This window comes from Oenanthe melanoleuca, chromosome 19, assembly GCF_029582105.1.
Source record: "Oenanthe melanoleuca isolate GR-GAL-2019-014 chromosome 19, OMel1.0, whole genome shotgun sequence".
NCBI classification, from domain to species: Eukaryota; Metazoa; Chordata; class Aves; order Passeriformes; family Muscicapidae; genus Oenanthe; species Oenanthe melanoleuca.
In genome coordinates, this window is record NC_079352.1 from 119,131 (window position 1) to 141,926 (window position 22,796).

Genomic DNA, 22,796 nt, shown 5'->3' on the forward strand with positions numbered 1-22,796 from the left:
GACTGGAGAGCATCGTGCTGCAAATATGGTTAAATAACAGAGTATAGTATGCATTATGTTATATTTATAACAAACAAGCACAAAGTCTGCAATTTTTTTATTCCAATGCTGTAATTGTAATTCAATAGAAACAAGATCATAGTTTTCAGTGACTAAAACAATTGTCAGAACATATTTAATTAAAGGCTTAACTCTTCACTAAGTTCTCTTTTTTGAGGTCAAGAAACTGGTAGGTAATGTGCATTTCAGAAGGCTGCCAATAAGAGTCATGGTGGAACCACTTTGTCTGCAGATGCTGAACACCATTGAAGGATGCTGCAAATTGGATGAAATTGTGTAAAATGACTGGTTTATTGAAGGCACTGGCACATGTACTTCTGTCACTGTGGAACTCCTCCAGCTTCAGACAAACACTAGAATTCAAAGATAAATTCAAGGTTAAATGTCATGAAACAGAAGCATTTTATGTTTTTCATTAATAAGTTGGTTAAAAATATGTGAGGCTTCTATTAGGACACCTAGACAGCAGATGAATTGAAGTCAGCCATTTGACAGGAGCAATATAAGCTCCTATGGTTCTGATTTCTGACTGTATAGCCAAGGCAAAACATTGAAGTAAAACAGAAACTTCCTCCAGAATAATCATTCCTTAATTGAAAGATCGTATTAACTTTGTTTCTGGTGGAAATTTGATCTTCAGCTGGCTTTCTAAAACATTTGCGAAGACCCAACCCAAGTTATTGTTCTCAAAGAACAAACAGCTCACAAAGGAAACTACAATAAATTAGATTTATCGTTTGGAACATTCGGTTCTTTCAGGAAAATGGTTTGTCTATTAAAAATGCTTTCTGAACATTGTATTGAGGCTCACACTCTGGCCTGAAACAACTTATGAAAACTCATTGAAGGGCTATGTGCCAAATGAGACTGGGAAATAATTTTGTGTGGGTAAATAAAGCACTGAAGTAAATTGGGGAAGGATAACATCATTTCTCTGACAGAAGAAACAGTCTCTTTCTTATGGCCAGAACCTACAGTAAATGGAAATCTAGATTTATACCATAATGAATGGGCAACTATTGACTAAATGCTCCAGAAAAGCCTAAGTGGGCAAAAATAGTTTCAGTGTAGTCAGCTCTATTTTTAAATCACTACCAAACGTTGCATTAAGCAGTTCCCAATCAGCTCAGGGCAGCGTGGCAAACCTGCCTTTTCTCTGTGCTCCCAATGGTAAGGGCTGTACTTCCCTCAGAATTTCTCTGCCATGCAGAGGAGTCTGCAGGGCATGGCAAGCGTCTCTGTGCCACAGATGCTTCACACAGGGGCCAGCAAAGATACATAAAGGGTATCAGAAGGTCTGATCTGGCACTGAAGAGCTGCCACTGGGATGGTTCTGGGCAGAGGATAATCAGCACCCTGCCATCAAACCATGCAGACAAATGCTGAGCCCAACAAGTCTCTTGCAGCAGACTGCTGCCCTTGTGGTGCAAGGTACAAAAGTGTTGAAAACCTCTCAATGGCACAAAGAGATTGATCAGACTTGTCAAAGTCACACATTTATTCACCCACACTGGAAAACATTGTGAAAACTCTGTCACATGACCCAAGGGCTCAGGATTCATTACCACCCACTTCTTCACATATTTAGCACAGACACTTGGGGGGAAAAAAAAGATGTGAAGTACATAGAAACATATATAAGGTATATCATTACTAAAAAGGAAGAAGTGGTATGTTAAGGAACCACTGCTGCATTTTGGCTAGGACTGACTCAGGGATCTAGGTCTCTTTCTGGGCTAATTTTCACCACGGGTCCAAGTCCAACTTTGTCAGCAAATGCTGGGTTTGGCTACAACCAGATTATTGATATTTCAAGTGGCAACACACTTAAGCTGGAAAACAAAGTCTGAATAAGCCAAAGACTGAGTTCAAGTGAGATCAGAACTCAGATGGAATGCACGACCCGCTGCACAGAACTCAGTGGATGACACCAACAAATCCAAACCACTCTTCAGCTTGGGGACTTCTTCTGATCAGACAGAGAATACTGAAAGGTTTTTTCTTCTCTATTCCACAGATCTAGATGTTCAACACATGGGCAGGAAATACCTTTGTTCTCCCTTTGTACATTTTCATGTAGCTTGGTCATTTATGAACTCATTCACGATTGTGAGACCGTTCCCAAGCACGAGTGCACTGTGGAAACCAGTTTGCAGACTGGTACAGGACCAAGCAGGAACCCTGTACAACAGCAGCCCAGATCACATCACTGCAGGTTTGGGACACTCAATATTTGCAGAAACAGCATTAGCAACTTGGTATTTTGGTAAATTGATATTTTGAGTGGAGAAAGGAAAAGCCAAGGATTCATGGAGAGTGGGCAGAAAATAAGAAAGCATTAATTCAGCTCCTTAGAAGTGGCACTGGCAGCTGTGCTGCCAGCTGGCCAGCTGACAGACTCCTGACCACAAGAAACCACACTCTGCCCTCATATGGTAAAATGGGAACTGTTTGCTCACTCAGGGTGGCTGAATAACCCACCCTGACAAAGCCCACACTGAGGATCCTTCCATCTTCTCTGTGGGTGCTGGGGGTGCATGTTTTAAAGTGGGGGGCAAAGGGATTCTTTTATGCCACTACTGTAGGATCATCACAATTAAAACAACAATCCTTTGAGCAACAAAACAAATGCCATGCCCAATAAGTTTCTATCATGGTACTTGTCCTGCAGCTGAAGGGGCTATAAACCAGATCTAATCACAAAGCAATTGTCCTTGCATTGTCCACTGTAAGAAACGTGTATTTACTCAGGGCACTGGAATGCTGAAGAAAAGCCCATTTGTGCCTCTTATACTGGAAAGTTTGTATAACATTAATTCTTAAAAACTGCTTGTGTTTCTTAGATTCTTATAATCCTCTATTCTGAAATGAATGGGACAGTTCACAGGGTATGCTACCTGATTTGGTCCCACCTGAGGATCTTCAGGGATGCAAACTGGAGTTATCACTTAGCTGATGAAAAAGAGAAACCACTGATATTCAGGTCTGGAGACCCTAAAGAGTGGTATCCAGATGTGTGCTTTGCATTATTCACTACAGTGTGCACCTTCCTGGACCTTACTGGGCCAACACTGTGCTACAGTGGAAGCTAATGCAGAAACAAGTGGTCCACGATGTTACACAGGAGTTCTAGAAAGTTTTTACTTGCCAGGCTCTGTAATCATGCAACCCACCCATTTAAATGAAATATGAATGAATCACAGGGTGTGATAGAAGTGTCTCAAAAAGTAACTGCTATTAACAGTACAGAGAGGTGACACAGTTACAATAAACCAAACACTGCTACCCCACATGCACACTTCCTCTGGCCCAGCACTCCTGACCACGAATCACCCTGTGTGACTCGTGATGACAACAGCATTTGCTTCCTTCTTGTCCAGCAACAGAGTGAAGAGCTTCCCTAGCTGAGGTGAGGGCAATTTCTCCCCTTCAAGAAGCTTTCAGAACATTCTTTTCTGCATACAGGATAGTGAAGTGTCTGTCCTACAGCTTTTAGCTGGAACTGGTTTTAGAGGAGTTTTGGTCAGCATGAACTGAGACAGCCAAGCTCAGTATCATCTACCCATGCAAGCTCCCCTATATCTTACTTGTCAGACAGAGCAGAGCAAGCACCATGTATCTGGCAAAACCCCATGTTTTTACAGTGTGAAGTCCATTAGAAAGCAGAGAAAGTCCCTTTCTCAAATGCATTTAGATACCTGGAGAGGCAAATCAGCACTAAGGGGTGACTGCCAAAGGACAGAAGGTGCTCAACTGTTCTTGGTTTCAAAAAAATACAGTGATAAGTTTCAGGTGGTGACAAATATCTGTGAGCAAGAAGCCAATTCTTGGCACTAGAACTGGCCTCTTCCCTAGATAGACTCTGCAAGTGGAAGTGTTTATCCACATGCTCCCATTCCCTGGAAGAAGGGTGAGACTGCACCACATGCAGCCAGCTGGGCAGACAGAGAGCCACTGGTGGCACTTGGGAACAACATTCAGCAGTTTATGGTGCTTAGCACCATGAAAGAGCACAAAAGATAAAGGCACAGAAATCAATTATTGAAGCAGTTTTCTGCTCAAAAAAAGCACCTCGTCATTTGGTGGATAAATATTTCCCTCACTTCTGGATAAAAATGTATTTTTCCAGTTTCATAAAGAAAATTAACATTAATAATATAACTACTGAATATCCTACACAATACTATGCTACATGCCAGATCTTCTATACAGAATTCTATGATTCTATAACTTAATACCTTGCATCCATTATCATGAGGTGGAAAATTTGACCCTTATGTCCTCATAATACCTTGGTAAGGCAGATAGGTTCCATAACATCTTATTTAGGAGAGGAAATAGGCAAAAAGAAATTAACTGATTTGCATGGGGATACACAGCAAGTCTGGGAGCAAATCCCAGGTCATATCCACAGATCTTTCCACTGTAAAATCCTAATTCTTGACCCTGATTGGAGGTACAACAGATCACTTGATCATACTCATGATCCTGACACCTGAGGCTGTATAACTGCAAACACTTTTGACTCCAGCACAACTGGAGTTGTTTCAAACCTGAACTGATGTGTGACTGCTGGAAGGGAGCAAAGACCCAACACTGGATCTGAAGGGTAATGACACTCTATACAGGACATTAAGCAATAGGGAGTACTAAGGGTACTTTCCTTGTTTAACACATGAATTCTTCACAGCTCACTATTCTGATGTGATGTTTGCCCAGGTTGGGAATGTGTCCAGCTGAAACATAGGTCTTCCCCATGTGTTGATGGCCAGTGTGACACTGAGGACTCCAATGATGTTCATCACTATTCCACATTTAACCTGTGAGGAAAAAAATCCAAGCCAACAACAATAACCAAACATCAGCACAGCAAGTCCAAACCAGCAACACCCAAACACCAGCACAGCAAACTGCAGCAAGGCCTACTTGTACATACACAAGAAAGATGGTCAAATAAACCACAGAAACTGCCATTGCCTCGCTGCCTCCTGCTCTTGCTTAGTGGATTCACCAGGGAACACACCGTGCAAAGTCTTTGAGCACTTTGCTATGTATATAACCAGTCTAGGAGCTTTAAGGCATGTGTAACAAGTCATTCTTACTAGTTAGAGAACAGCTTATGCCCTCTTCAAGTACCCAGTTAGAAAACCAGTAATGTTTGTGTGTTCCGCCCAGAACCTGCCCTGTGTGGTCTGGCAGAAAATCAGAGAACCAGAGCCAAGGGCTACTGATTGCTACCTTCTGCTTTCAGCTCCAGTGGAGACAAGGCTTTAGACACTTGCCAAAACCCCAGAGCACTGCAGGGCATTTTAACCCTTCAGGTTCCAGGGGTTTATGACTTGCCAGTTTTTAATTTCATTTGGGTCAGTCTGTATGTCTGTCAAAGCCTGCGAGAGAAGTACTGTTACTTCAGAGATGCAAATTTTTATCACAGTACTAACACTGCAGAAGAGAGGGGCATAGGGTGGTAGCTACAGCCCATAAGAGCTTCCTGGTACTTTGGAAATACTCTGCAAAGAAAATTAAATTCTCACCATCTTTCAGGAAGAAAGCAATGGAGAATTTCAGACAGGAGAGAAGGCAATTATCTTACCATATCCAGAACACGGATGCGGCCGTAAGAGAACACTATTGCATTTGGGGGAGTTGCAACAGGCAGCATGAAGGCAAATGAAGCACTGAGGGTAGCAGGCAGCATAACGTACAAAGGGTGAATCCTGAGAGATGTAGCCTGCAATGAAATGGAGAGAATATCACTCTGGGGGGGTATTTGAGAAGAGAAACAAAGGATCAATCTACCCCAGACCACTGAGATACATAGGCTTATTTTGTTTCCTTGTATAACATCACCAAAATAATTCACAAACATTTTATTCTGAAATCCTCATGTGCTTAAAGATAACTTGCTCTTGTTTCCTGTCCCATGATACTTAAAAACATGGCTTGATTCTTTCATGTTGTCTGTTTTGCTCTATGGTATAATTTAGATTTCTGGTCAAATATATCCAACAATCTTTTCTTTGACCTTGGACCACCCTTTTTCCAGGGAACACAGGAATGGGATTATAATTACTAGGCATGTGGAGTGACATTCTTAGACTTTACATAAACTCTGTGGGATGCAAAACTTAAGTGGCAATTTAAGTCATTAATAGCTCAGTACCTTGACTAGGGTAATTTTGCTTTGATGAAATAGTCTAGAATAAAGTGCTTGTCCTTTCCTAATTAAAGATCAAAGTAACCTATTTTTCTCTTTATGCCACAGTTTTGATTCTGCTCAGAAAAGGCAGATAAACTTATCAGGTTTTCCTCCCTAGGTTTTAAAATTGTTCTGGGTTCCCATGAGAAATTACACATTTCTAATAATCAGGCCTACCATTTGTAGTACTTTAGCACAAAATGTGAAGATGAATAACCTGAAGGCATCATCAGAAAGTGCTGGATTTTGTTTTGCTTTGGGTTTTGTGTGTGTGTGTTTTCCCAATTCTAAGTTGATGGTTCAAAATGACCAGAAGTAACTGATGTTTGCTGGTCTGTATTGAAAAAAGTGACGGCCACCTCACTTTCTCCAGGGCCAAGGCACACACCTTACAGAAGGACCTAGCTGCCTTCTAAGTGCAGTGGAGCAACATCCAAGACAATAAATATAATATTGCTTTGCCACCCCAGCTTAACTCCGATCCTCCAGCTGACAGGGTAACAGGACAGAAGCAATCTTACCAGGGAGGCAAAGACAGGCAGGAAGAGCGTGGCTGTGGCCACGTTACTGGTGCATTCAGTGAAGACAGCTATAATAAGGGAGACCACTGATGCAATGGCCCATGGTGGGATAGATCCTAATGGAGTCATCTGACTACCCAGCCAAGCCGAAAGCCCAGAGTTCTGCAAGAAAAAAAAAAAAAAAGTGTTTCAGTTTGAGGTTTAGAACCCCTGACCCACAAACAGGGAAGCCATGTTATGGGCAACATTCCTGTCAAATAATGCTAAAGGAGTCCTGAATGATACAAACACCATCCAGGAAAGTTCAATGATCTGTCACAAAAACTAAAAGATATACCTTGCCAATTAGACATAACACCGAATCCCACTTTTCTGATTCTTCTGAAAACCAAATACTTGCTCACACAAAGGTCACAAAATTATGATTTTCTTGCTAAACAAGAAATTTTTTCCGAGGCCATTGCAAATACTTAACATATGGCCCAGAAGCTTCTTGGCACATTTTTCTAAGGTTTCTGAAGGTTATTCTGTATGAATGCTCAGTCAGTAGTTGATACAAACAGGTTACAAAATCTCTGACTTGATCGTTTTTAATGCTCTGGAGCTATAATAATTTATGGGTGATGTATGTAGATGAATGTAAGGCCCAGAGCTTTAATTTGCCCCGCAGTTTAAACCTAATTAGCCACAACACTTTTATGTGAACATGACTTTCCTCAAAGTATGGTACTACTGATAGCTATCGCTTGATTTGATTTAGATGCATCTTAGCAGTGATGAAGGAAACAATTTGGTTCACCTCAGTATTCCTTCCTGTTTGGGGAATTTAGCTGTCTTTTCTGTGAATTTATGAACACAGCAGCAAGCCAGGATTTTCTTTCTGACCACTTCAGCAGTGGTTTTGCTTTAAGTCTGAAGATATATCACCTTTAAACAAACCTCAAATGGTTCTGAAACTCTGACAAATGGTATCTATATTTCTACTTTTCTAGCCAGGGCTGAGATTGGGATGATAACAGAAGTAAGAAAGGATGCTTCTCTGGACTGTTCAGACAGTGAAGATCCCAACCTACTCAGCAGTCTCCAAGAGGTAAGACAAATTAAAGAAACTTGGTCAGAGGACAAAAATTCCTAGAAAAACTCACAAGTATTCACCTCTCCTTGGTTTTTCCTAATTTAGATCTCCCTCCAGATCTGAACTTTACTACTGGGTTTGGCTTTGGGTGCATGCCCAGTAATACAGGACTAGATAACAAACCAGGGAAGTTCGCCTTCGAGTCAGAGAAAAACAGATGTCAGGACATACTGCGCTTGCATCAGCCAAAGCAAAACCTCCTCCCAGCAGCAGCACAATGCTCCAGGGCATCTTCCTCTGAACCACATTCCATTCTAGCAGCGGGGCTGATAAAAATGGCTTTATATCTGAAGTGAGAAATGAAAAGTAGAACAAGTTTTAGGAGAGCGAAGACACTCTGTCTCCTGTTCTGTAAGATACCGGTGGGCAGATGCACAGTACTGAGAAATGTGCACAGGGTAAGGGTAACACACACATGGACTGTGCCCAGCCCTGCCCAACCAAGGAGCCAGGTGAGCTGCTCTAAAGAACTGCAGGCAAATCCAGTGCATGTTTCTGCTTTGTTAGCTGAGTGGGTTAGCTGTTTCATAGTACTACAATCCCTCTTTTAAATACCTTCTTCAGTCTGTTCAGAGTCAGACTTCTCTGGATTCCAGCCAGTGAATTTGGGCTTTTCAGCAGGAAGGATAAACAGTAACAGGGAAACAAACATAGCAGGAACAGCATCAGTGATAAACCTAATGAAGAAAAGAGAATACAGGTTAGAAAATGGACACCTTTCTCCTAGAAAAGGGCTGCATTCCAGCATTCTAGTCACTGATCTTTGCCATCTCATTTGGGGCTTGAGCAAAATGGGTCATAGCTCATGTCTGAGGCCCCCCTAATATGAACACAATAATAAAAGAAACAAGCTACAATACACACTAATAACCAGAGTCCTGGATGACAACTCATCCCTCCAGGAGCAGGGCTCCTTCGCGGTGCTGAAGCCAAGATGCAGTAGTTGTATCTCAAAGACAGACATCTAAAGAAATGCCCTGAATGACAGTCCCAACATGTGCGTTATGTTCCTAACGTGCCGTGCACGAACACTATGCAAAGAAGCCATTCAAAGCACAAAATCAATTTTCCAGTGAGTTTTAAGGCTGATAATGATGATATTAGCAAATATTCAAATATCACTGCAACTGATTGGAGCTCATACAAACAAAATACCAAGGTGTATGTCAGTGTGACTGAGACCAGCATTACAGAATTTTCTTTTAGGAGGTTCAGCTTGCTCCATGTCTCAGTCTCCAGCCTTTTCACTACAGTACAAACTGTCAAATCATAGATGATTGGTAGTGTCATGCACAAGCCATTGGATCAAGCCCAGCAGCCATGTGAAGTCAGGAAAAGCTGGAATTAATGAACCACATTCAAAGTGGAATGTACGAGTGAGGGAATCTGATTAATAACCAAGAGAGTAAAAGATGGAAAAAAACCCTAAAACTTACTTTTCTCCTCCTGGGAAAAGCCTGGAGGCCCAGCCTTTTACAAAGCCTGGGTTTCTGGTAAACCACAAGAACACCAGCAATACGAACAAGAGGAGGACATTTAATTCAGCATAAGAGACAGGGCCTAACTTCTTCATTTCTTCCTTCAGCACATTGAACGCAGCTTTTTCTTTGGGACCTTTCTCTGTCCTGCAGCCCCAGCTTTTTTTTAAGCTTTGAGAAAAAATGGAGAAACAAAATACTCTAAGTATGAACATATTAGAGGGATTTAACATTCTCATCACTCTGAAGCTGTCACTCCTGGAGACAGACACAGAGACACAGACAACAGCAGAGGCCATAAATAAAGAAATTACAACAGTGCCAAAGTGTTTTTTGGGGATGAGCTTTTACCAGCTCTCACAGAAGAACAGGGTCTATCAAAGGATGGCAATTTAGAGCAACCTGGGATGAAAAAGTTTGGTTTGAATCAATGGCTGCAAACCAGCTATGCCAGCTCTCCTAGGGCTAAAATTCACAGCTGAGAGACTGAAAAATAAAAAGACAATTCTGTCTGAAGATTAAGAATGAGAAGGCTTTTGTCTTCATGTACCTCCCATGAACACAAAACGTTTCCAGACCTGCTCTCTGCTATGAAATTAATAACTTGTCATTGTGTTTGTTTTAGCCAGATGTCTCAGTAAGCTGAGGGGTTTACACAATATGGTGTAGATAAATACTCACTTGAGTCCCATGAAGGAGCACTGCAACCAAAACCAAGCTAGCACCAACATCAGGATCATGTTTGGGAATGCAAATCCAAACCAGGAAGCAAAATTCACAATATCATTATTGTCGGGGTATATCCTGCAAATAAATTACTTTCTGTATGAATGTCAAAACATTTAGTAATCTACTCTCCCTTTAATATGTGCTAGTGACAATTCTGCATGTAAATCTAGGACAACATTACAAGTAATCATAGGTAACATCCACAGCCTAACTTAAGTCACGGGGGAAGGCAGTCTGATTTCAGAGCAGAACTTAAATGGTTGTCAGTTTTCCCTGTGTTTTACTTTGATGCATATAGGAGCTTACGTTGATACTTTAGGTCTCAGTCAGACAAGTGTGGCTGAAAGTTCTGCCATCCATTCTAGATACCTTTCACTTCCAACATGCCTGCTCATTTATCTCAAGACAGGATATCTTTTCTTCCTCCCAATTCATTCTAATAAGAGAGCAAGAAATGTCTTTCCTGAAATTAATACCTGTACTTCTGCTGCCTTCAACAGATGAAAAAGTTGCTAGTTGGCTTGAAAGAATGAAGACAGTGTTTTAAGAAAGGCAATTTTTGTTCTTCTCTGTGTTTGCCAATAATGATCGGCGGAAAAATATCAACGGCAAACTTCCAGCTGGGTGTTAAAGCCCACAGACAATGTAGCAGCTGAGGCTGAAGTACTCCCAACACAAGGAAGCAATGTTGGAGAATTTCCATTGCAGGTTGGCCTCCATCTAGATCAGTTCCCAAACTCAGTTTAGCAATGAGAGAACAACACAACTGCTCAGTTCCACAGCACAGCATGGAGGAACAGTGTTACAGGAGGGGCCAAGCTCCTTCTAGCTCTCTTCAGTGTGCTTATGGGCAGAGTTAATCTACATTCTTCGGGTGCTCTTTACTGCAGTTCCTCTTCTGATGTGCTGCATTTCAGTTGAAAAAGAGGACACAGAAGAACCAATATCTCATAATCAACCACTTGCATGTTGATTGTCAGCAAGTATTTCCAATTTTCTCAGAAGACCTTAACTCCATCACATAGCTTCCTTTTAAAAGATGCTGAAGCAAAAAAAAATGAGGCCCAACACTTCATACACATTTCTCAGTCTCAGTTCCTCAACTTATTGCTTGAAGTTCACAACTGAAATTGTCATCTAAGACCAGTCAACTGGTCACACAAACAGTATGACAGTAACTAAAAGCAGCAGTAAAAATTACTTACTGATTCATCTGGCCTTTTAGTACCACATTTGGTCCTGTTCCAGTAAGTGTTGCAGTTCCTCCAATGCTGGCAGCATAGCATACACAAAGTGTCATTCCCTTGCATATATGCTTCCACTTTTTCCTTTCCTCAGCAGATCTGGGGTCATCAGGGACTTGTTCATTGCTACCAACTAGACGGAAAGAAAATTATTTGCCTCAGGTAAAGCTGGAAAGGCAGAGAGTTCAGGATAAGGTCTGTAGACTTAGTGCTTCCAGTTTGCATGTGCCATTTATTTTAATTTAAAAACCCACAGATATGTCCCTAAGTACTTCAGACTAATGTTAATGAGGAACTGAAGAAAGAGGCTGACAGTCTGGGTTTACATGATCCAAGGACGCTGTTGCCCACATCAGTGCCACAGCTCCTCACCAGTAATGTCTTGTTTCACAGAGAGGCTTACCACCAGCCAAATACTGCAGTCACTGGAACCATTCCAATTCCACAGTGAGAACCCAACTAGCTTTAACAGATATTAATATAGGCAGAAAAAAACCCAAAACCACTGAAACCCAAATCCTTTCTTGGCATTATGTCAGTTTACAATAACCATGAAACTTTACTGCTGTGTCCTTTGTTCTCTGAGGTTAACAATCTAATCTTCAAGTCTGACTGGACTAATGGAGCAGGAGAAAGACTTCATGGCAATTACAACCAACTCAACAATATCAAAGGGTATTTTTTGCACACTCTTACTATCTTCACTACACTTGGAATCTGATCTGTAATCATATTTAATAATATAGCCCTCTGTAACACCACAGCAGAACAGTGAAATGAGAGGGTCTGAGTTTGTGCACATATTTCAAATGAAGTGAAACCTATTGTAGAACCACAATATTGGCAGAGGACCTTGAGGAATCAAGCATCAGGGTAAGATGACACACAAGAACAGTTTGTCTACTGTGAGTAAAATTACACCAGTTCCTCTTTTCCATGTGGCTTTTAAAGTAGTCCTCCTTGTTCTCCTCAACTCCACATACAATCTGGTCAATAAAGAGGCATTTATTACCCTAGAACCAAAATGGATTTGTTCACATAATTTTTTCAAACATTCCTACATGGCCTAGAAACTGAATCCCCACTGATAATCACAAGGTTTATAAAGTGGGATGCTGGGGGTTTGGATGGCTATTTCCCACAGGATATGCTCTTCACTTCCCTAAACAGGCATTTAAGTCTAGGGAGACTGTGGGAGGATGACTCCAGCTTAAAGGAAAGAACATAACAACCTGTCTGTGATCTAGCACTAGCATACAAAATGGCAGCCATCAAAATGGAAAGCTATTTTGTAAAACCTAAATGACATGTATTTAAGGGATTTCAGTCAGGTTACCCTCCTCGTTCCTTGGAAGGGTACACAGCACTGTCAGGTTGGGGAGCTGAGTGTAGCAAGCCCAGCAGCATCAGCTTAATGGTGAGCAGGCCCTTACCATTGGCTGCAGTGGACACTGATGTGCTCTTTTCCTCCAGCTCAATCGTTGCATTTGCTTGCTCAGCTTCTTGCTCCAACACAGTCATGTCATACTCTGTGCTGTCCAGCTGCTCCAGAACAGCCTGGACAATGGGAACCATCATGGCAGTGGTGGCTGTGTTGCTTATCCACATAGACAGGAAGGCAGTGACTATCATAAATCCCAGCATGAGGCTGAAAAGAAAGAAAGATGCAGAAGAGAGAGGAAGAAAGTGAACAGATGCTACTAGGCTTTGCAGTCACTGTAATTTGGAGAGCAAAGCCCAGGCAGGGATGTATGCAGCATCCACTAGTACAGAGCAGGGCCAGACTATCTTCTAGGACAGCTCTGACACCTTCACTGAAGGAATCCCAGTGCATTATTCAGTCTGTTATAATTTTGTCCCCAATGGCAAGCCTCTAAAATGTAGTCAGATGCTAGTTTTGGATAAAGGACAAATAAACTGTTCCTGTTGCTAGACTTCATTTCTGGAAACTCACAAATACAGCTAAATTGGCTCTTGAAGGATCCTTTCTCTGCTGACTGCTAAATATCATCCCTAGGGCTCTGCTAAACTGACAAAAGGTAAGAAAAAAAATGTAATACTCTTACAGTGCAGGCTGCACCCCAAGACACAGAAGGACCTTCAGCGCAATCCTTTTGTGAAGACACCAATGCTCAACAGAAATTGCAACAATCAGCCCTCCAAAGAAGAGCATGTTTGTGTTATTTAGGTACTGCAAGCACACCTGAAAGACAGAGAAGGTAAGTCAGGCCAAAATACTTGCTTCACGAGTACAATTGCCTATCACCCTCTCAAATCCATGGATTGGACCAGGCCCCAGCCAACAGTGGAACAAGAGGCAGCCGCTGCCTGAGAGCTCCCTGCAGTTTCCTGAACACTTGACATCCTGTGTAATGCTGACTGTAACTGGAACTGCAGGAGCTCTTTGTGCATCTTTGTGCAAAATGATACTGGTTTCCTAAAACACAATTGGGGGCTCAGAGTATGGAAGGTGCTGGAAATATTGAGCTCCAAAAGGGCTTTCTCAGCACCTTCACCATCCACACCTGTGTTTACCAGCTTGTTGGGCAGTAGAGAACCTGAATGCAGCCTTGTGCCCAGGATGAGACCTGGGGAGCACACAGCACACCTGCCACCACCATACTATCCATCCTTTCAGAAGCTTGTCCCATGCATTTTGAGATCTCCCAGAAGACTGTCAGCACTGCTTTCTCACAGACTGGGAGCACACAGACTGCTGGCACCGTGGGATGCTCTCCAGTAGGATCCATGCCCAAAACAGACCCTCCCCTCTACCACCTCAGGCCCCCCACTCTTAACAGTGTGGGCAAATGTAGTTCAGCATCTTCCCATGTAAGAACCCTGATCACTAATACAGACTTGTTGGCTAAACACTGATGGGGGATCAGAGCACTGGATTTCTCTGTATCAGACCTGGACTGCACGAGTTCCTTACTGCTTTAGCGCTCCGAACTCCAAGCAGAGGGAAAAACACTACTGGCATGAGGGAGGTGACAGCCAGGGGGATCACTTCAGTGCACCAGTACACAGCCATGACGATGATAAGATACCCACATTTTGCCTCCTGCAACATAATAGAAGACACATTTAAGCATTAGAAACTGTTTTTAAAGATAAGAAACACATTGGTAGCGCTTACAAGAGGCTTACACACTCCCTGACTGTACCTTAACAAGTTATGATGAATGAGGACTTAAACTTGTGCTTTTCAATCCTGTTCTGAAGTCACTTGTATAAAAAGATCTTTCTGACCAAGAAGACCATAGTGTTTGCTTTGTCCACCCATACAAAATAAATTCTGTGAGAAAAACAGATCTTCCACCACTAGGTAAGTGCACAGTTTGCAGGGCGCAGGCACCTATTGGTGGTTGAGGTCAGCAGATTTTACATCAAGGAGCCAAGAACAGCAATACAGAGTTAATTTTTTTAATGGATGGCCAAATTTCCAAGTGTGGATGATTAGCTTGCCTGAAATTCACAAGTCTTTGATGTATGTCCAGTAACACAGTTGAGTTCTTTGCTTTTTAAAGTAACTCCTAAGGTAAAACTCTTTTATATTTTATCTTTTTTACTATTTTTATTCTTTTTGTTTGTTTTTTTTTGTGACTAAGCACATTTTAGGTATTAAACTACTTTCCCAAATCATACTGTCCCTACCTGCTAAGGGGATTCCCTAGTTTAGAATTGTTGCAACCTGTCTTTTAGGGCTGTTGATCAGTCATTTCTGAATCCCAGCCTTCCGTGGTTTGTACTCTAAAAATTGTCAGAAGAAGCAAGCATTCATTAGCTAACAGTGAACTGTTTGAAAGCTGAAGTCAGTGTTCTGTAGTTCAGTATTTGCTTCTATTTAGGGCATGTGTTTATAGGATTTTACTGTAATACAACAAATGTGACTTTATTGCTAAAATAAATGCTGTGACAGTGATACTTAAAAACTGACATCAGGTGATATTAGTAAGTATGGCTGTGTATTCCTTAATTTTTTTGAGAAGTTTAAGAACCAGAAAACGCCTTTTGTAAGTAATTTGCATTTTTCCCCTCAAGTTTCCAGATTATTTACAGCACAAGTTTTGAAAAGAAAAATTCTTCAGAGATCAGAAGATATCAGGCAGATCTTGTTGAAGTCTTTTCCCTTTATACATATAGGGTCAGCTCATGATACAATTCATGCTGTACTGCAACAATGCAGGGCTAGAACTGACTATGGTTAATCTGTTGCTAGTATGAAAAAACAAATAAACAATTCTAAATGAATAAAATTCAAAACACTGGCTTTGTAGAGAGTAAATAATTTATATGAAGTTCAGAAATACAACCATGCTTATAAATTAACTCCAACAACTGTGGCCAATTCAAACAACCAAAGATTTGGAATTAAATATATATTTGTACTTCTACTTATATCTATCAGAGATTTATGGGAATAGTCACAGAATGTCTCTTTGGTGTTTCTGTACAGTTGACACAAAACACAGTGACCTGACTCCTGGCTGAAAGATTAAAAACCAGTCACTGGCAGAAATATTGCTTTCCCATTGTGAAATATTGTAATTTTTTAGGTTAGATTAGTGACACAATATGCCTACAAATAATGGCAAACTGAAGACATACTTAATTTTTTTGGAAATTATCTTTCCTAGTTTTAACCAAAGTAGAGGTTAACTAGTCAAGAATTCCTCCTTATATGAAGCACCACCATTCAACTGAAAGGCCAGGCTGATACAACTTACACAGGTAAATCAGAAGGGTTGGCAATTTGGTTTACAAACACAGGTAAAATTTTCCTGTACTTTAAAACAGACTGAGCAATACAAGTTGCTCAGAAGAAAGACTGTTTTTAGCATTAGAACAGCCTCCAAAGCTCCACAGGCTAAAATAGTGTGAACTGAGCTTTCACACTTGGTCAAGAAGGCTACAAGGCATTAAAGCCCAAACTTCCCTGGATTATTCCAATTTTATGCTGGTGTAACTCCACTGAATGCAAAGGAGTTGTGCCATCGCCATCCCTGGGATAAGATGGATTAATTGGATGGATGGAGGATAAGGCATTTGAAATCCTGACCAATTCATACAGCACAACGCTGACTGCATCAGGATGGAGAATGTCACCAAGCAACACGCTGGGAGCAGCAAAGCCTCAGCAGAGAGCTGGGGGACACACTCCTGCCCTTCAGCACACTGCAATCGCTACGACATCATGCAGGACAATTCAGACCGGCCAGCCAAGCTGGGTTTGTCTTGGCCCAGCATGAACTGCATCTAGCTGGCACGATGGGCTGGGTGCTGGGAGCCACCGGGAGCAGGAGCCAGGCGGAGTGGGGCTGACCTGGGGGCAGCAGGGCAGGAGCCGGGGTGACCTGGGCTGACCTGGGGGCAGCAGGGCAGGAGCCGGGGTGACCTGGGCTGACCTGGGGGCAGCACGGCAGGAGCTGGGGTGACCTGGGCTGACCTGGGGGCAGCACGGCAGGAGCCCGGCTCCGCTCCCGCAGGAGCCCCGCCGTCACTTACCCGCGTGGGCACAGCGAGCGGCAGCGGCAGCAGCAGCAGCGGCGTGAAGAAGAGGACGGCGAAGGAGCGGTACCTCAGCAGGGGCCGCAGGCGCGTCGGGGCCATGCTCTGTGGGGTGACACGGTCAGGGCGCGACCGGGAGCAGCGCCCGCCGCCGCCGCCTTAAGTACGGGGCGGGAGGGACCCGACGGGAGGGACCCGACGGGAGGGACCCGGCCGCGGGCGACACGTCCCGCCCGCCTCGCCGGGTCCGCCCCGGGAGCACCGGCGGCGAACGGGGCTCTCGGGGCGCCCCGGCCCCGCTCCGGCCCCGGGACACCCCCTCCCCTGCGGCCCCCCGGTGCCGAGGAGAGCGGCTCGGGGGCTGTGCACCAGCTCGCACGCCAGTCCGGACAGTGCTTTCAGCACTGAGCTCTCCGCGCTCAGAGCCCGCAGGAAGGTGCCAGCAGCACAGGCTCGCCGCGCCCACCGCACGCAGGGACCCGGGTGCCGACGCGACTCCTCTCGGGAGCTGAGCTCTCGGCAGCTGCTGGTGTGCCAAGGAACCACCATCCCTCGCTCATTCACACCGTGGAGGGGAAGGACTGAGCTCCTTCGGGGAAATGGAGAGTTAAAGCCACAGTGCGCGTCTCCCCAAAACAAAGGTCTGTGCAGGCACGCATGGCTGTGTTTTACTATTATTTTGAGAGGCATTGTGCCTCTGGATCTGGGTTAAAAATAACCCAGGAAGGTTAACCTAAAAGGTTATTTTTAATACTGTTGAATTCAGTAACTTCGCCAACACCGCAGCCTCGGAATCCAAAGGGACTGGTACTGATGGTGGCCAGCACGGCCGAGAGGGCAGAAAGGGGCAACTACACAGAGGACAAACAAATTTTTGGTATTTTAGGTTTTGCTTCTGGGATGGCAACAGCCACCTGAAATTGAAGTTAGCATAAATCATATCTCAACAATTTGATCCTGCAGTCTCTTAATACAGCCTTACCAAGCACTTACTCACAGAAATAAAGAATTTCAGATTCCATTGTAATGAGGAAGCCATAACTACTCTTTGTCCTCCGCTGACCAGAGGAACTTAAGCGACAGAAGTTCAAAACAAGACACTCCAATGTTACTTTTCATTTATAAAAGCAGTGAATGCCCACTAAGAAAATCAGTAGTCAACCGGATCTGGACAAATTCCAAATCTTCAAACCTTTAGGAGCAGTCCCTCTGGGTAACTTACCAACACAGAGGAAACTTCACACCAGTGCAAAGTCTAGCAGAAAGTGGGGAATCGGCCAAAACTTGAATTCCTGTGGCCTGTCTCCAATGAAAAAATGGTTCCTAGTCAAAAAAGAAAAAGGACTAGAAGCACTTAAATAAGAAAATGCAAATAGTTAACTCTAAAGGAGTTGTTCTAAGGTTAACTCTGACAGACCAGTGCACATACAATTTGTTATCTTGTTTCAATAAGATGCAAAGAAAAGAAAAAAGAATAAAGAAAAAACAAAATAAAGACAAAAAAATGTACTGATACCTTTAGATGGACTAATCTTGTGAAAGGAGACAGACTTGTTTGCTGTACCTGGGGATGAGACATGGGACTCCATGGGCAATTAAATTAGCTAATTCATGGCTCAGTCCTTTGTTTTTGTCAATACAGGAAAGGGAATCAATATTCCCTTATTGTGTGGAAACTTGCCCCCATATCATTTGATAAGCTTCCTTTTCACTGTGCCAAGGAGAAGACAGACAAAGTTTTGGCTACTTGCTTTACAGAACTGGTCTGACAGCTGGATAGAAGGGAGCTACAGAGAGCCAAAGCACTTGCAAAACATCCAGGAGGAGTTTTAGGTGGTCCAAAGAGCATTCAATCAAAAACCTCCCACAGCTTGAAATTCAGCTCATGCTAATTGCACACCTTCAAGAAAAAGGAATCCTTTCCTCCAGTCACTATGGCTCTGAACATAGCAGAGAGCAATGGCTTTAAATACTGCTTTAGAAGCAGTGGGTAAAATTAGCTCTTGGTTGCAGACATCATTTAGAAGCAGAAGACTGTAGCATCCTTTGGGCCAAATTGTGATAGCCTGCTGTTGAATAATGTGCTATTCTTGTTCTTCTTGGTACTAAGTTTCAAATCAGTTTTCAAAGGAACTCAAATTTTTGTTTTACAAAGAGGCATAGGCATAGCTGATGACATGAGGTGGAACCAGAAGCTGAATCAGGTCTCTTGTACTTGAAATCCCTTTTCCTGGTTGCAAGATACCACTTCTCCCATTTCCTGTCCTGCTGCCCTTATAAACACAGGTATTTTGAAGCATGTCAAGAATCAAGGGTTTGAGTAAGAGAGCCAAGCTCATCTTGGGGCTCACTGCCGCCAACCTTCCCTGGCCTTCGCAACGTTTCTCAGCTGGTGGCTCTGGGGTTCATTTGATTTAACTTGACAAAGAAAGTAGAACATTTTTCTGCTGATAGTGAGCTGAATAGGTTCAATGGAGTATTTAGTGAGCACTAGAGCCAGCTCAAGAGACTGGGCTAGTTACGGCTGGGCAAGGAACAGCTGTGGCAGGAACAGCCGCACCTTTCAAGGCAGCAAATGCATGGATGACCTGGACAGCATTGTCAAACCACATGCAGAATCTTGCAATCATCTCTTTTATACTGCAGATACCAGAGTCAATGGTGTGAACCATGGCTAAGAGTTGCAGTCAGAAGTGGGACACTGCTGAAGACTAGTAAAGAAAGCCTGACCTGTATTATTTGGTAGAGAAAAGGACTGAAAATCAATCCCACTTAGAAAGTAGGAATTCCAGGGTCAGTCCAGGTGGAAAAATTGTAAAATAAAGATTTTCTAGAGAGAAGCTGCTTTTCTGCTCTATATTCTTTTCTTTTCTATATATTGTACTCTCTACAAGGCAATCATCCCAGTTCCTCCAGTTATAGCAGGATAGGAATTGTCTGTAAAAAGGTGGCTTTACAGGCAACAGCTGGTTCATTTAATTACAGATAGACATATTTTCTGCCTCTAATTCAAATGCTGCCCAAGCACACAAGTACAGTTTGCTTGTTCTAAAGCAGTCCATTTGACCTAGATAACTGCCACCCTCTCTCGAGACAAAAACTCCTCACATTCTTTTTAAAGTTTCATGTTGCAAGCTCCATGCAACAGCCAGAGGTACAAAAGTTTTTAACAAAATAAAATTAAACAAGGACTGCAAGTCGTATCATATTTGACTCTGAGAAACAAAAATTAAAACAACTGACCCTGAGACATTCTAGGACTTAGCAGAAAAATAATGCTTTCTATTTGGCCTTTTGAAAATCACATTTAAAAAATAACCAGCTCAGAACTTACCTTTATGTGATTCTTGCCTTCAAAAGATGCCTAGAAGAGCTCTTGTATGGTAATGTTATGCACTGGAAGGTTTACACAGAATTTAAATAGAAAGAGTTATTACCAGCATTCAGAGAAAACCACTCCTTCATTGCTCTCCATTTTCCCTCCAATCGGTCCTTCCCAGTTACTGCCAGTCCACAGTCCTGCTTCAGGAGTAGCTTTCAACTAAGTTCCCAGAGGAGCATCTGATGTTTTTCCAAGAAAAGCTCTCGAGACTCTGAATGAACAGTCCTTTCGGCACAATCCCTGTGCCCAACAACTTTCTACATAAAAGCCCTCATTATGAATTTTGAGTCAGTGGGGTTTTCTCAATCAGTCTATGTTGCTGGTCAGTCTTTCTTGACCTAAAATTGGTGTTTCCCATATCGTTTGTGCCCTAAAGTCCATTCAAACACTGTGCAGGCTAAAGACTACAAAAGAAAAAAGATCCAAAAGAAAATCACGTTTAAAATTTCAGAATTGGCAGCTCTGTAACCTCTCCCTTAGCTGCCATCTCATTAACATATTTGTTCAAAAGCCTTTTCTCTGCTTCATTACATAATTTGTGTTACAAAATCCAGATAAACATTCATTATTCCCAGATATAAATAATGGCTTACTGCGTTTCTTTTTTCGTCTTCTTTAATTTTTCCCAGAGAAAAGCAGGGGGATAGAAGGAGCTTGTTTAGATGGGAAATGAGCCACACCAATTTCTGAGAAATATCTGTTGTCTATGGCTTTGTGATACATTGTGCAAAGACTAACAAATTGGGTGTCTTTCTGACACCCCTGCAAAGAGAAAGAATTAATATTAGTGACCCTACCTGACAGACTAAGAAGGTCAGTTAATATTTTCTCTGCATCTCCTGTATCCCAATGTTCCACACTAGGTAGGGTCTGTCACATCAGAGACACCTCTTGCACCATACAGCTATAAGGGATCAGTTGTAGCAGCAGGTACACAAATGCTCAAACTTCCTTCAGAAAGTCTTGAATCTTCTTAGCATTGAAAACACAAAGTTCTGTTCATTTTTCTCTCTAATTTATGTATCTTCTGAAGTTTCCTATTTAAAGATGCCTTGCTGGAGTCCAGGAGGAGACAGGACGTGCTGTTTCTGGGGCCTGTGTGCTGTCGGTCCATCCCAATCACAGCAGTGTCCCCAGGGAGGAAAGGCAGTGCTGGTAACGCAGCTTGGAGATTTCACCTGGATGTACTGGACACCCCAAAGTGCTCCAAGGGTCACTGGGGAACCAGTGAGGCCCGGCCATCTGCTGGGCACGGCTGAGCAGCCCATGTGCCTGGGGACTGATGCTGAGTTTCTCCGGGTGCAGATGGAGGGGAAACTCCTCCCACAAGCTGCAGCTTTAGTCCAAGGGAAGCAGCATTGCCCCAGGGAGGCAAAGGTGGGTTTGTGGGGCCGAATACTGGCACAACCATCCCTCAGGAGGCGCAGGGGATGGCAGCACGCCCCTGCCCTCCTGCTCAGCACGAGCCAGCCCTGAGCCCTGCAGCCTGGAGGGTCTCATGCCATGCCATTTTGTATGCATCTCACATTTCCAGTTCCTGCGCTCTTGCCACTTTGCAGTGCAGAGGTTTCTTTCCCAGCCTTCTCTCGTGCTGCATGCTCTCTATTTTCAGAATACCATTGTGGGAGATTTTGCAGTATCTGGCAGAGAGAGGAGTCAGTGCATGGACCATGCCAAACCCAGCAGCTGCCTCAATTTTCCCCCACTACTGATGATTCTTTCTGTTGATACCTTTGCAATTAAGTGATAAAACATTCATTTCTTTGGTCGGGGTAATTGGCCGTCTCTCATGGAATAGAGGACTTTAGGGGCATTGAGGATCACAGAACCTGGTGTGTCTTGAATAGCAGCAAGGCCATTGGACAAACTCTACAAAAGAAAGATAATTAGCTTTTCCTCTCCCAGAAGAGACTACGGTTGCACATCACCTCAGGCTCTTAGAGACAGTCATTTGACATGCTGGTGACCTGTAACTATTGCAACACTCTGCTGCCACTTCCAACCCTTCAGAAACGTGAGGAGTGAACACACTGGACTTGACTTCCTACCTGCAAAGGGTCATACTTACACAGTCACAATTTATTTCCCAATGCCCAGGACCCTGTAGCAATGGGGAACAACGCGACACGGACCTCCTAATGCATCCGAAGATCCCTTTATTGCAGGAATCGCCACTTTTAATCTCCACCGGACCCAACTGAAGGCAAACCGAGGCCCCACAGAGTTTAACAGAAGGAGGGCACCCATTGGCTGGCTCAGCCACACGCGTCCTTCCGCCCAATCACCTTCCCGCTTTTACGCCGGCCGTGAGCTCCTCCAGCCAATCACGGCTCAGTCCCAACTGTCACTCAACTGACCCTGCCCTCCCTCACAACTGCCGCTCGCCCCTCAACCGCCGCAACCGCCGGCGGCCTTGTGAGAGTGAGCCTTGGCAGCTTTATCCTTCACAACCCAAACCGCATAGTGCCCCAAAGAGCCTTGGCAGCTTTATCCTTCACAACCCAAACCGCATAGTGCCCCAAAGAGCCTTGGCAGCT

At 43.4% G+C, this 22,796-nt stretch overlaps 1 protein-coding gene across 2 annotated transcripts; it reads right to left on the minus strand.

Moving 5' to 3' along the window:
- Positions 1-78: 78 nt before the first annotated feature.
- LOC130261019 (Na(+)/citrate cotransporter-like) lies at positions 79-21,121 on the minus strand. Of its 2 annotated transcripts, XM_056506876.1 has the most exons (15): positions 21,057-21,121; positions 20,212-20,663; positions 18,100-18,200; positions 16,875-16,982; positions 14,302-14,430; positions 13,433-13,569; positions 12,800-13,014; positions 11,328-11,499; positions 10,075-10,197; positions 9,352-9,564; positions 8,471-8,592; positions 8,087-8,202; positions 6,781-6,942; positions 5,654-5,791; positions 79-4,880 (listed from the first exon to the last, which is right to left on the minus strand). In XM_056506876.1, exons 4-15 carry the CDS (start codon positions 16,977-16,979, stop codon positions 4,755-4,757), a joined length of 1,758 nt encoding a protein of 585 aa, XP_056362851.1. In that variant the 5' UTR covers positions 16,980-16,982; positions 18,100-18,200; positions 20,212-20,663; positions 21,057-21,121; the 3' UTR covers positions 79-4,754. The 2 variants fall into 2 exon arrangements, with proteins under 2 accessions (XP_056362851.1, XP_056362852.1); XM_056506877.1 differs by lacking the exon at positions 16,875-16,982 and having other exon boundaries at positions 20,212-21,085.
- Between the last annotated feature and the right edge of the window lie 1,675 nt (positions 21,122-22,796).